Here is a 10,976-nt window from a genome sequence, read left to right as displayed (position 1 = left end):
TGATTTTACCTTTGCTAATGGCAGAGCCCCATCTGGAGCAGTCTTTAGCACCTCTTATCCTACCAGATTTTTGTTTTCCTTTTCAGGAATGTTTGGCCTTGCAGCGCATCAAGGACAGCCCCTCTTACTTCACTATTTTCTTCCCTTCACGTTTACAAAACATAATAAAAAGCTTTGCAGGAGAGATAGAGGATACAGTCCCAGGGGTAGTGTTCCTGCAGTGTGAGATTCAGCTCCACAGTATTTTAGACTTGCGGGGCAGGAAGGCAAGCTGCAATCCTGATCTGTGCTGCTCTGCCAGACCTGGCTTTTCAAGGCTTGCAAGTCACTGCTGGCTGCCTTGGCAAAAGCCTTGCTGGAAACATCTCATTGACTGCACGAACCTGAGCGGGTGGCAGGTGATAAACATCCTTTATGTAGGATACACAAATCAATTCTGTTACTTTAAAGAACCCCCTGAAACTTAGCTGGGATTCCCACATTTCCTCTTCTGCAAACTACCGTTTACAATATTTTACATGCATGGTAGAAGCCCCGTTAATATGAAAAGTGACAGGTTGGCATGAAAGCATTGCCTCATCCAGGCCCCAGATGCTTTGCCAGGACTGGATGTAAGCAGAGTGAGGTGAAATGGCAGCAGGGTTATTTCTACATTTTTATTTGTTTGAAATACTTCAGTCTTCACACACCCAGACTGCACGGACAAATGGACGTGAAAATCAGCCTTTCTTTATGGGCATGATGGTCTAAATTGGAGTAGGGAAAAGTAAATAGCTGAAAGGCAGGCAGGAACAGTTAGAGGCAAGACCTCAAAATGCCCGAGATCACACTCTCACCCTCGGAACTGTAGAAGTAGTAGTGGCTGTTGGCATCATACGCTGCCACAACAGACACAGATATGTACACATCTCTATATGTACATATGCATACAGTGCACTTTACACATATAACAAAGCGTGCAGCCACAGTCCTGAGCAGTTTTGTGCCTTTTGAGTAGTAATTTAAAGGTGGGTTCATGTTTTATGACCCCCATAGGACTCCCAGTAAAATAAAACAACATTTGAAGGAGGAGGCTAATTACTGAGACAATTGCTGATCTGCCTCTTCTGAGCTTGTAGCAATAGGAAATGATTGTTCAGTTTGCAAGAGCCTAAAGCAAGCCATAAGCAAAAACTTTCTTGCACTGAAGGAAACCCATCATTTAGATTTACATTGCTTAGGGTTTTTTTCAGAACTGCATGAACAAAAATAAGGCCTCCAGGCAGACGTATGTAGTGGTTATTCAGGCCTGTCAGTGCTCACTGTTGAACTTTATCCCCGGATCAGGCAATGTTCCCAAGGTGAGTAAACACACCTTGGACGAGCCTCCACTTCACAGCCAACTAGCGAGCGTCTGCCTACCAAATGTGCCAACTACGCTTTGCCTGGACGACCCCCGTGTTCCTGGTTCCAAGTAGTCTTTGTACTCAACCTTTCTCACACACCGAGAAGTTACGACGCTTTTGGTTTCAAAGCCAAATTGGATCAAAGTTTAGTTAAACTGCTAAATTTTGTAACTGCTTCAAATCAACAAACCAAGGGGCTAAGAATCACTGCTTTCAGCATTCATTAATCAAACCTGTTAAATGATTACCTTGACAGGGCTGCTTTGTTGACAACTCTGCATGATGACAATGTCAGTGGCACTGTCCCAAGACACTTCCAGTGGTGACATAAAGGACAAGCCTCCCTCACCTCACCTAGTGGGATGGACACTACCATGAAGAATATTTAAGGAAGGAGGATGCTTCCTTGGAAAGCAGTGTTTGCAAGAGTACTCCAAAGCAAACGAAACGGGATCAACTGAAAGGGACAGAAAAATCCTCTCTGACATCCAACTCGGTCTTATAAAGACAGTAAGTAGAATGGCCTCTATTTTTTCCAGCTTGAAATTATCAGTGATCCAAGTTCTCTATATTGATTTTAAAGCAGAAGTACATGATCGAGCCTGTTGCAAATTCTAGCTTTGCATTATACATTGTTGGGAAGGCTTATTGACACTGGTTAGAATGCCATAGTATGCTAACACACCCCATATATTTGATTTTAGATTGTGATCAGTATTTCAAAGCCATCAACAAGATCCACTACAGGTTCAATAATGCCCCCACAGTTGAAAGCTGAGGTAAACGTCATGCCCAAGGTTGTCCAGGGGGATTTGCAGAGCCTGCCTCCAGAAGCAAGGGATTTCATTGAAAGTAATGCCAAGCTGTGCCAGCCCGAGAGCATTCATATCTGCGATGGCTCAGAAGAAGAAAACAAAAAAATTCTGGACATCATGGTAGAACAAGGCATGATCAAGAAGCTGAGCAAGTATGAGAACTGGTAAGTAGCCTGAAGGAAGTCAAGTATCATCTCAGAATTGCAATATGCGTTTTCTATGCTGTTTACTTTTAGAACTCCTTATAACCCTTCAATATGTGCTTTCCATGAACATTTTGGCACGGTGGCTTACATAGGTGAAATACACAGGAAAGCAATCTTTTTCCTCTAAAACTTAACATAAAGCATATTATTCAATTGGACTATCAACTGTACATTTTCTCTATTGATTTGTTACATCAGGGAACTGAAATAATGTCATGAGACTTATGTAACTAATCATTAGCAATGGCTAAATATTATTTAGCAAATACATCTTTTGAAGAATTCTACTATTTTAGTCAATTAGTTTATTCATCAAATACTTTTTTTATGGCATTCAAATAGCTCTGTGGGTGTTCAAATATTATTCAGTACAGGCATTATTCATATCGTGCCGATGAGCTTTGACTGTAATGTATTCAGCAAATACTTTTTTCAAATATTTCATCATCTCTCCCAACCAACCCAACATGAAAGGAGAATATTAACAACAAGTACATACTCAGGAATTACGTGCCGACCAAGACATCTTCATGGAAGAAATCTGCAAAGACATTTGAATAACTAAGTGCAGGAATTTGGCAATCTGTTTGCAGACTATTTGGGAGAGAAAAGGGCAAGATTCACCAGATAAATTATTCATTGTTAATTATATGCTTAGCTGTAGTGATGATGGTTATGACAGCCCAACTAGAACATTTTTATACTCATGGAAAATTTCTATGCACAGAGGTGAAAATGTAAAACAATCCTATCTATTGTATTTAGATGGCAAAAATTCTTTAGAGGGGAAAAATAATCCCCTTTAATAAACTCCTTCATTTTTTTATGATCATGCTTATACTCAGTATTTCTTTTGTGATGCCTCTAACTTAAAGAACTATGCCAATCACTAAGCTTGATTCCGATCCCACAGGTACTCATACCAACACTTAAAGTGCTTGCTTGGCACCCACTTTGCTTGAAGCATCATTTTGTGGTCCCTGTGCAAAACAACTTCACACTGATGAGAATTAAACAAGATTAACTTTTCCCTGGAAGTTAGCAACAGAGAATGAGACTGACATAAGAGGCAAAGGAGTATTAATGTGTAACCAGAATTTCCTAGGCCATATAATTTGTCATTCATACTGGAAAGTCTTGAAAAAACTTGTATGAGAGAATGTATCTGACTGATTTTTGAGATTGTCTGTTATACTGGCTCTGTCACTGTAGTTTTGGCCTTACAAAGCATTGTACCCTTTTCTGCTAAACCAGTCCCACAGAAGGGTAAGCAGTGTTATATTGATAATTAAAGTCCGATTTCCTGATTTTTGGTGAAATGCAGCTGGTTGGCTCTCACTGATCCAAGAGATGTGGCAAGAATTGAGAGCAAAACTGTCATCATCACTCAAGAACAGAGAGATACTATTCCGATCCCTAAAACTGGAACTAGCCAGCTGGGTCGCTGGATGTCTGAAGAAGATTTTGAGAAAGCCTTCAACACCAGGTTCCCAGGCTGCATGCAAGGTAGGCAAGAAAAGGACGGTTGACATTGAACTCCTAGGATTACAGAGACACTACTACTACTAGTTACTGTAATCTTTAAAGAAAGATTTTAGCTGAAGGTTTAGGTTTACACCCCTGATATTAGTCACTTTGTTGGTTTCATCCAGATCTTTACCATAGATCCAAATGCCTGTGCAAGGATAGTCTCTTTCCAGCATTCTTCTCTCCACAGAGAGAGGCAAAGTAAGGTATGAAAATTTGGGTGACTTTTTTCAGGAAGTCACACAACAACTAAGCAGCAGATAGGAAGTGAGGTGAGAATGGAGGACACCCACGCCCAGCAATAATTTCAGGTTCAGTGATATACACCAACAGAGAAGTTGGCCTCTACCCACCTTTAAAACTGGCTAGACATTTTGTCTGAACAGCCGCTTTCAGCATTTAAGATAAAACTTCTTGCTACACAATTAGACAAAGCTACAGCTCTTTAAACATCACCAGAAACATCCACATCCAAGACAAACAGCTTTTAAAAGAGTGAGAAACAACCTCCATGTTAATAAAGATTATTTCAAAAGTTCCTTGCTTTTCTCTTTGCCACATCTTGCTACTCCCTGTTTCCCAGGACGTACAATGTATGTTATCCCCTTCAGCATGGGGCCTATTGGGTCTCCTTTGTCCAAGATTGGGATTGAGCTGACAGATTCGCCATATGTAGTGGCCAGCATGAGGATCATGACACGGATGGGAACAGCTGCTTTGAAAGCCCTGAGCAATGGGGAGTTTGTAAAATGTCTTCACTCGGTTGGATGTCCTCTACCGCTAAAAGGTAAGAGACACTAAAACCTGTCACCCCTGGAAATTCCCCAGGGCATGTTTTAGAGCTGACTGCGTGTTCTCAGCACATGGGAGACACCATAGAAGACCGGGGTGGTTTGTGCAACTGCGCTAGGTTCAGAACTCAATTAAAGGAATTAAAGCTGAATGAGAGTTTCATGGAAAGGAGATTATTATCCCTAGTACTTACCAGGGGCTTTCCTTTAAAGCATCTGGTATGGGTTGCTGTCAGAGGCTCAATGCTGATCAAACAACAGTGCGATCCAGCATGGAAATTGCTGCATTCATGAGTACAACATTCTGTTCTGCAGAACCATTAATCAACAACTGGCCGTGCAACCCAGAGTTAACGCTGATTGCCCATCTCCCGGATCGCAGAGAGATCATTTCATTTGGCAGCGGTTACGGAGGAAACTCCTTACTGGGGAAAAAATGCTTTGCTCTCAGAATTGCCAGCAGAATCGCCAAAGAGGAGGGCTGGCTAGCTGAGCACATGCTGGTAAGAGCTATTAAATCATGTGTGTTTGAACAGCCATTAAACCCTAAATTAGCTCAACATAAATACATCACAACTTGCTAGCAATGAAATTAGTCTCATATGGATAGTCCTGTAACATTAGATACAAATTTATCACATGGCAGCCTTATGAGAAATAGGAAAACTACTTGCAAGGTTAAGTACCAAACATTTTAAAATAGTACCTGTAAAATCAGAAACGAAGAAAAATTTGTAACTTGTGACAGTGGCTACTTGTAGGCAGACCTGTCTACTTGAGCAGAGTCTAAACATCGTCACTAGGCATCCACATTGCCCCTACAAGTCTAGTAGCAAACGATTAATGCAAGTTTTGAAGACTGTCTTTCATATTATAAAGAGGTCTATGCATTCCAAAACCTGTAAATACTAGATTTTCTAAATGACTTCTGCTTTGTACCCTTCCTGCATTTACTTTCTGATGACATTTAAACATTCTACTACCATAAAATACCACTGAAAAAAATTTTCAAAGTGCATAAAAGAACAGTCTCAGAAAAAATATCTTTGGACTCTGAAAACTGCAGAAGTATCCATACATGAAGTGCTTTCACTTCACTCCAGTCGTGCAGCCAAAAGAATATTGCCTGATTTTCTTCTGTCTCAGCTGAGAAACACAGCTGTATACAGTCTGTGCATCTTTAATCAGCAAAATAAAAATAAATGTTTGAATTATATACATACCTGACAATGTAAGAACTCCTTAAAGATATTCTAAGGGCAAGAAGAGTAGACTTTTTGATTAATAAACTACAGTTTGAATTTTTGTCAACTATATTATGTGGTGGTGCTTCTGTAGGAAAAATTTGCATAATTAAATATTTTATCATTACCACTTGCTGGGAGACAATCTTCAAAATGAAAAGTGCAAGAAAAAAAGACTGTGTTTAACAGTTGCATTAATTTTTCAATAGATCCTGGGCATTACCAATCCAGAAGGTGAAAAGAAGTATTTTGCTGCAGCATTCCCTAGTGCATGTGGAAAAACTAACTTGGCCATGATGAACCCAAGCCTGCCAGGATGGAAAATCGAGTGTGTGGGTGATGATATTGCCTGGATGAAATTTGATGAACAAGGTATGGAACTGAAATTGGATTGTTTTACAGTCCAGTACAGGTTGCTTTTAGGTGCAGCAAGACATGCTACAAAATTCTGGATGGAATTAAAACAGTTTGATTTACTTACATTTTGTCATTTAACTTCCAGGCAACTTAAGGGCAATCAATCCAGAAAATGGCTTTTTTGGTGTCGCCCCTGGAACCTCAGTCAAAACAAACCCCAATGCTATTAAAACCATATTCAAGAACACCATCTTTACCAATGTAGCAGAAACCAGTGATGGAGGTGTCTATTGGGAAGGCATTGATGAGACATTACCAACGGGAGTAACACTGACTTCATGGAAGAACAAGGATTGGACCCCAGATAATGGTAGCCTGGTGCACTCCACAGTCTGTCTTGGCTTTCTCTGCTGAATTCATGTTAATTCTGCCATTATGACCTTTTCATTGTGCTCTGTACAGGGGAACCTTGTGCTCATCCCAACTCACGATTCTGCACTCCAGCCAGCCAGTGCCCCATCATGGACCCTGCATGGGAATCACCCGAAGGTGTGCCCATTGAAGGGATAATATTTGGAGGCCGCAGACCTGCTGGTAAGAGATGCATCAGCCACGTATCAAGGCTGAAGTGCTGACCATAGAAGGGTTGAAACACAACTGGGCAGAGACACAGGTTTTGCTTTCACAGCTGCAAAAGCAAGGAAATAACCATGTAGGTCTAACTTCTGCCTGTTAGCCTTTGACACACACACTTACAGCCACTGGTATTTCAATGTCTGAATTGTTAGATGTTAACACAAAACAGGTAATAATAAGAATAAAGGGCTGGAGAGATCAGGACCCACTAAGCTGGGTAATACGTAGACACATAGCAAATTGCTATACTTGTCTCAATTGGCTTGCAGTTTAACTAGTTCAGATAGGAAATGGTTAGAGAAATGAACCAGTTGTAGACAGTTTACAGAAAAGGAAGTAAAATAAATTGATCTGTTAAGGGTCACCTAAAGTTGGAAAAGAAATAGAAGTAATGCTAGGTCTGAGTCTAATATCATGACCACAGGACTAGATTCTATTTTCAGTAAAATCTGCTGGGGATTTCGAGGTCCCAGATATCTCCCACTGAGCAACTAAACATGGATGTGTTCAGTAATCAGTAGCCAGTTTTGAAAACATTCACATAAACTTCTTTGCTACAAGAGGGCAGGAAATGAACTGATTTAAAAAAACAGGAAAAATTAGAATACATTATACAGTAACATGCATTCGGCAGTACCTCAGGTAGCAAAACCCGTTATAAAAATATTTCTGGACCTCTAATTACTGAAGTGATTTTGTTCTTTACAGGTGTGCCTCTTGTATATGAGGCCTTTAACTGGCAGCATGGAGTATTTATAGGAGCAGCTATGAGATCTGAAGCAACAGCAGCTGCTGAGCACAAAGGTAAATCAAAATTTAATCTGCCTACCTGTATTAAAAACAATCCTCTCTGCACTGCCTGCTCTGTCCTCCTCCCCTGCTCTTTTGCATTACAGTCTTGGCAGCTGATTTTGCAACCTGTGCATTTTCACAGTACAAAATATTTGTACTGGAATGAAAAGTCAAATTCTCTGTAAAAGACAAATTAAGCAAAATAATCCTCTAGGTGGCAAGCATACAGAACAGGGTGCAGGCATGGGGGTGCCAGAAGCCTTGATATGGAGTTCTTGTTACAGTCTAGGATAAATAAACTTAAATTTTCTCTTCTGCTAGAGCTCAACATAAATACATGAATGATGAAAGCCAGCTCTTGAGGATCTTCATTTAACCTGCTTGACCTGAGATTTAAGAAATTTAATTTCCACCGATTATAAAAAATAATTTGTACTTTTTTTGTACATCAAGTATAATGCTCGAATTGTTTCTTAAAGCTCTTTGGTTCAGATACAGAAGGGTGGTTAAGTGACCATGGGTACTAAATCCTGGGAGGACCTAAATCTTTGTGCTTTAGAATAAACGCACTATTTATTACCTTACATCCTCCATTTGTGTTTTGAACAGGCAAAATCATTATGCACGATCCATTTGCCATGAGACCTTTCTTTGGCTACAACTTTGGCAAATACTTGGCCCACTGGCTCAGCATGGCACATCGTCCAGCTGCAAAACTACCAAGGATCTTTCATGTTAACTGGTTCCGGAAAGACAGCCAAGGGAAATTCCTGTGGCCTGGCTATGGAGAGAATTCCCGTGTGCTGGAGTGGATGTTCAACAGAATTGAAGGGAAAGCCTCTGCCAAGCCAACTGTCATAGGTTACATCCCTGCTGACACCGCTTTGAACTTGAAGGGTTTAGAAGATGTCAACTTGACTGAACTGTTTGATATCTCCAAAGAGTTCTGGGAAAAGGAGGTAGAAGAAATCAAACAATACTTTGAAGTGCAAGTTAATGCTGACCTTCCTTATGAAATAGAAAGGGAAATGCTTGCCTTAGAGATGAGGATAAAACAGTTGTAGCTGATCAAAACCACAATTATTTATCAATCCACACATACTAAGACAGGACAAACACATTTTACCAAATCACTGCTGGAAGTGTAACAGCACACTGACGGGCAGGGGGTTGTAATGAAAGCAGGTCTTAGTTCAGTTAGAATATAGATAGGGGCATTCTAGAAGTAACTCCAGACCTAATGATTTATAACTATATCTGTTGTGAATAGGCGAGCAGTTGTGGGGATGTATGTGCACATGGTCTTCAAAACCCTGATCTGTCACTTACATGCACATACGGCCATCATGGCTGTAAATTATTTGCCTAGTTCTGCATATACAATCCAAACCAATCCAGCCTTCAAGGTGGAGCACATTGTTTCTATCACACAAACCTCTAGAGTCTCAGACTCTACAGGAAAGAAGAAAGAAAATTAGATGCTGTATATATGTATTACCTAAACAAATTTCATGGCTTAAATATTTTTTAGAAAAATGAAGTTGTAACTTTTATCAGAGTGAAAGATGACTTTGTATTACTAATGCATATTTAAGATATTGCTATTATATATGACTCATGTTCCCGTGATTTCCAGATGTTTTGAATGGCTTGTTCTTTAAACTATTGAAATAAACGTTTATACAAACTATGACCTCATTTCCAGTATTCTCACTGTTTATAAACTACATGCATATAAATTGGGCCTCCTGTCAATAGCACAGCAGAGGGAGAAATTCACATGTGGAAGTTAGATGTTGACTAGCATTGATCTGCTACTCATAAGCCAACTAGTTTAAGCCACATACTGTCTTTGCAACTTTTATTGAAGCCAAAGGAATGATTCAGAAATTATTATATCAGCTGTGAGCAGTCATCCAGCTAGTGATGTGCTCTCTGCAAATGGGCATATTTAGTTACTTCAGGCATTTATATTTTATAAACCACCCTCTAGGAAAGCCCCATATTAGGACCTTGCTCATTGCTGAAGTCATAGGATTTGTCTCTGTTGTGCAGTACCTTGGCTTTTGCAACAATAATTAGTGGAGCTGTTGAAATAGACAGTTTGGGAAGAGTTTTCTGGATTTGTTGAGATGCCTAAAACCTTAGAGCTCAATGAAAGTAGGGGTAGGAGCCTGTGTTGGCTTTCTTGTAGATCCAAGATGCTAAAACCATCCTATGTTCTCCCAATTAAAGGTGTCTTTTACATGCTTCCCACATCCCTGGCAGGTATCCTGCTTTTTCACTTTGAATGCTTGATTTCCCAAAATATATTGCAAATATTTGCTTAGCAAAAAGAAAATCACTTACATAGTGTAATAAGCCTTTTTATAGACCCCGCTTCCTTGCAAAACAAACAGTGCCATGGCTGGTCAACAGATGCCCTTCAAAGTTTGCTAGGAGAGGTCACATGGCCTGAAAAGGTTCTTACTACCTCCTGACTCCATGTTTAGGACTTAATACAAACATTATCAATTCTGAAGCGAATAATACACCATAAGTCAACAGATAGATCACACAAAAAAACAGACAATAGAAAGCTGTGACAAAAGCGGAGGAAAGCAGTGCAGCCTCTGTAGGGATGACGATCATCGCTTGACCTGCTTGCTGGTCAAAACCCACATCTGCATGGATGCATGTCTCCTGTAGGGTCATCTTTAGCCTGTGTACCCTTGAGCGGGCTCCAAATTAAAAGAAAATTCAAGGCGGAAGACAGGAAATAAGCCAGAGGAAGTGAGCCAAGAGAGACTGGTATTATGCACTCCTCAGATTCAAGGAGTACTATCACACACATAAAATAAAGTTGTTTATAAAGTAATTCTGTAAATAGTTGATGAAAGGCTTGGGCCATTCCCAAACTGATAGGACAGTATTGGACCTGGTATTTGGATAAGTCTACAGAAGAACAAGTAGATCTAAGAAAATCTGTCATGCTAATATCAGAGACTTATGGCTGGTTACAGTCTCAGATTTTCTTACAGGCCTCGTGAGAAGATCCCAGTCCTGAGCAGTACAAATGTGTTCCAAGCACATTCTGAAATGCTGCCCAGGAGATGTACAGAAGCTCGGGGCTTTCCAGAGCTCTCTGAGAATCTCCAGTGTGCTGTTCTACCTTCTCAAACACAACCAGGCTCGATGTTTTGAATATTGCAAAAGAAACAACTTGTACTTCATGCCAGAGGAA

General features: G+C 40.2%; 1 protein-coding gene across 1 annotated transcript; it reads left to right on the top strand.

Annotated features, from left to right (window-relative positions):
- The first annotated feature begins 1,811 nt into the window (after positions 1-1,811).
- On the top strand, positions 1,812-9,444 carry PCK1 (phosphoenolpyruvate carboxykinase 1 (soluble)). Its single transcript, XM_010569596.1, has 10 exons — positions 1,812-1,895; positions 2,183-2,364; positions 3,731-3,912; positions 4,517-4,720; positions 5,040-5,227; positions 6,178-6,340; positions 6,471-6,695; positions 6,788-6,919; positions 7,670-7,765; positions 8,363-9,444. The coding sequence occupies exons 2-10, from the start codon at positions 2,318-2,320 to the stop codon at positions 8,815-8,817; spliced, it is 1,692 nt and encodes a 563-aa protein (XP_010567898.1). The 5' UTR covers positions 1,812-1,895; positions 2,183-2,317; the 3' UTR covers positions 8,818-9,444.
- The last annotated feature ends 1,532 nt before the right edge of the window (positions 9,445-10,976 follow it).

Source organism: Haliaeetus leucocephalus, unplaced genomic scaffold (assembly GCF_000737465.1).
Source record: "Haliaeetus leucocephalus isolate CR32 unplaced genomic scaffold, Haliaeetus_leucocephalus-4.0 Scaffold273, whole genome shotgun sequence".
In the NCBI taxonomy this organism is placed as follows: domain Eukaryota; kingdom Metazoa; phylum Chordata; class Aves; order Accipitriformes; family Accipitridae; genus Haliaeetus; species Haliaeetus leucocephalus.
This window is presented reverse-complemented; position numbering and strand designations above follow the sequence as displayed.

Excerpts from the sequence above, each read along its gene's own strand:
- PCK1 (XM_010569596.1), top strand. The coding sequence starts at position 2,318 with ATGGTAGAACAAGGCATGATCAAGAAGCTGAGCAAGTATGAGAACTG. Across the intron at positions 2,365-3,730 it reads CTGAGCAAGTATGAGAACTG|CTGGTTGGCTCTCACTGATC; the intron begins GTAAGTAGCCTG and ends GGTGAAATGCAG. Across the intron at positions 3,913-4,516 it reads GTTCCCAGGCTGCATGCAAG|GACGTACAATGTATGTTATC; the intron begins GTAGGCAAGAAA and ends CCTGTTTCCCAG.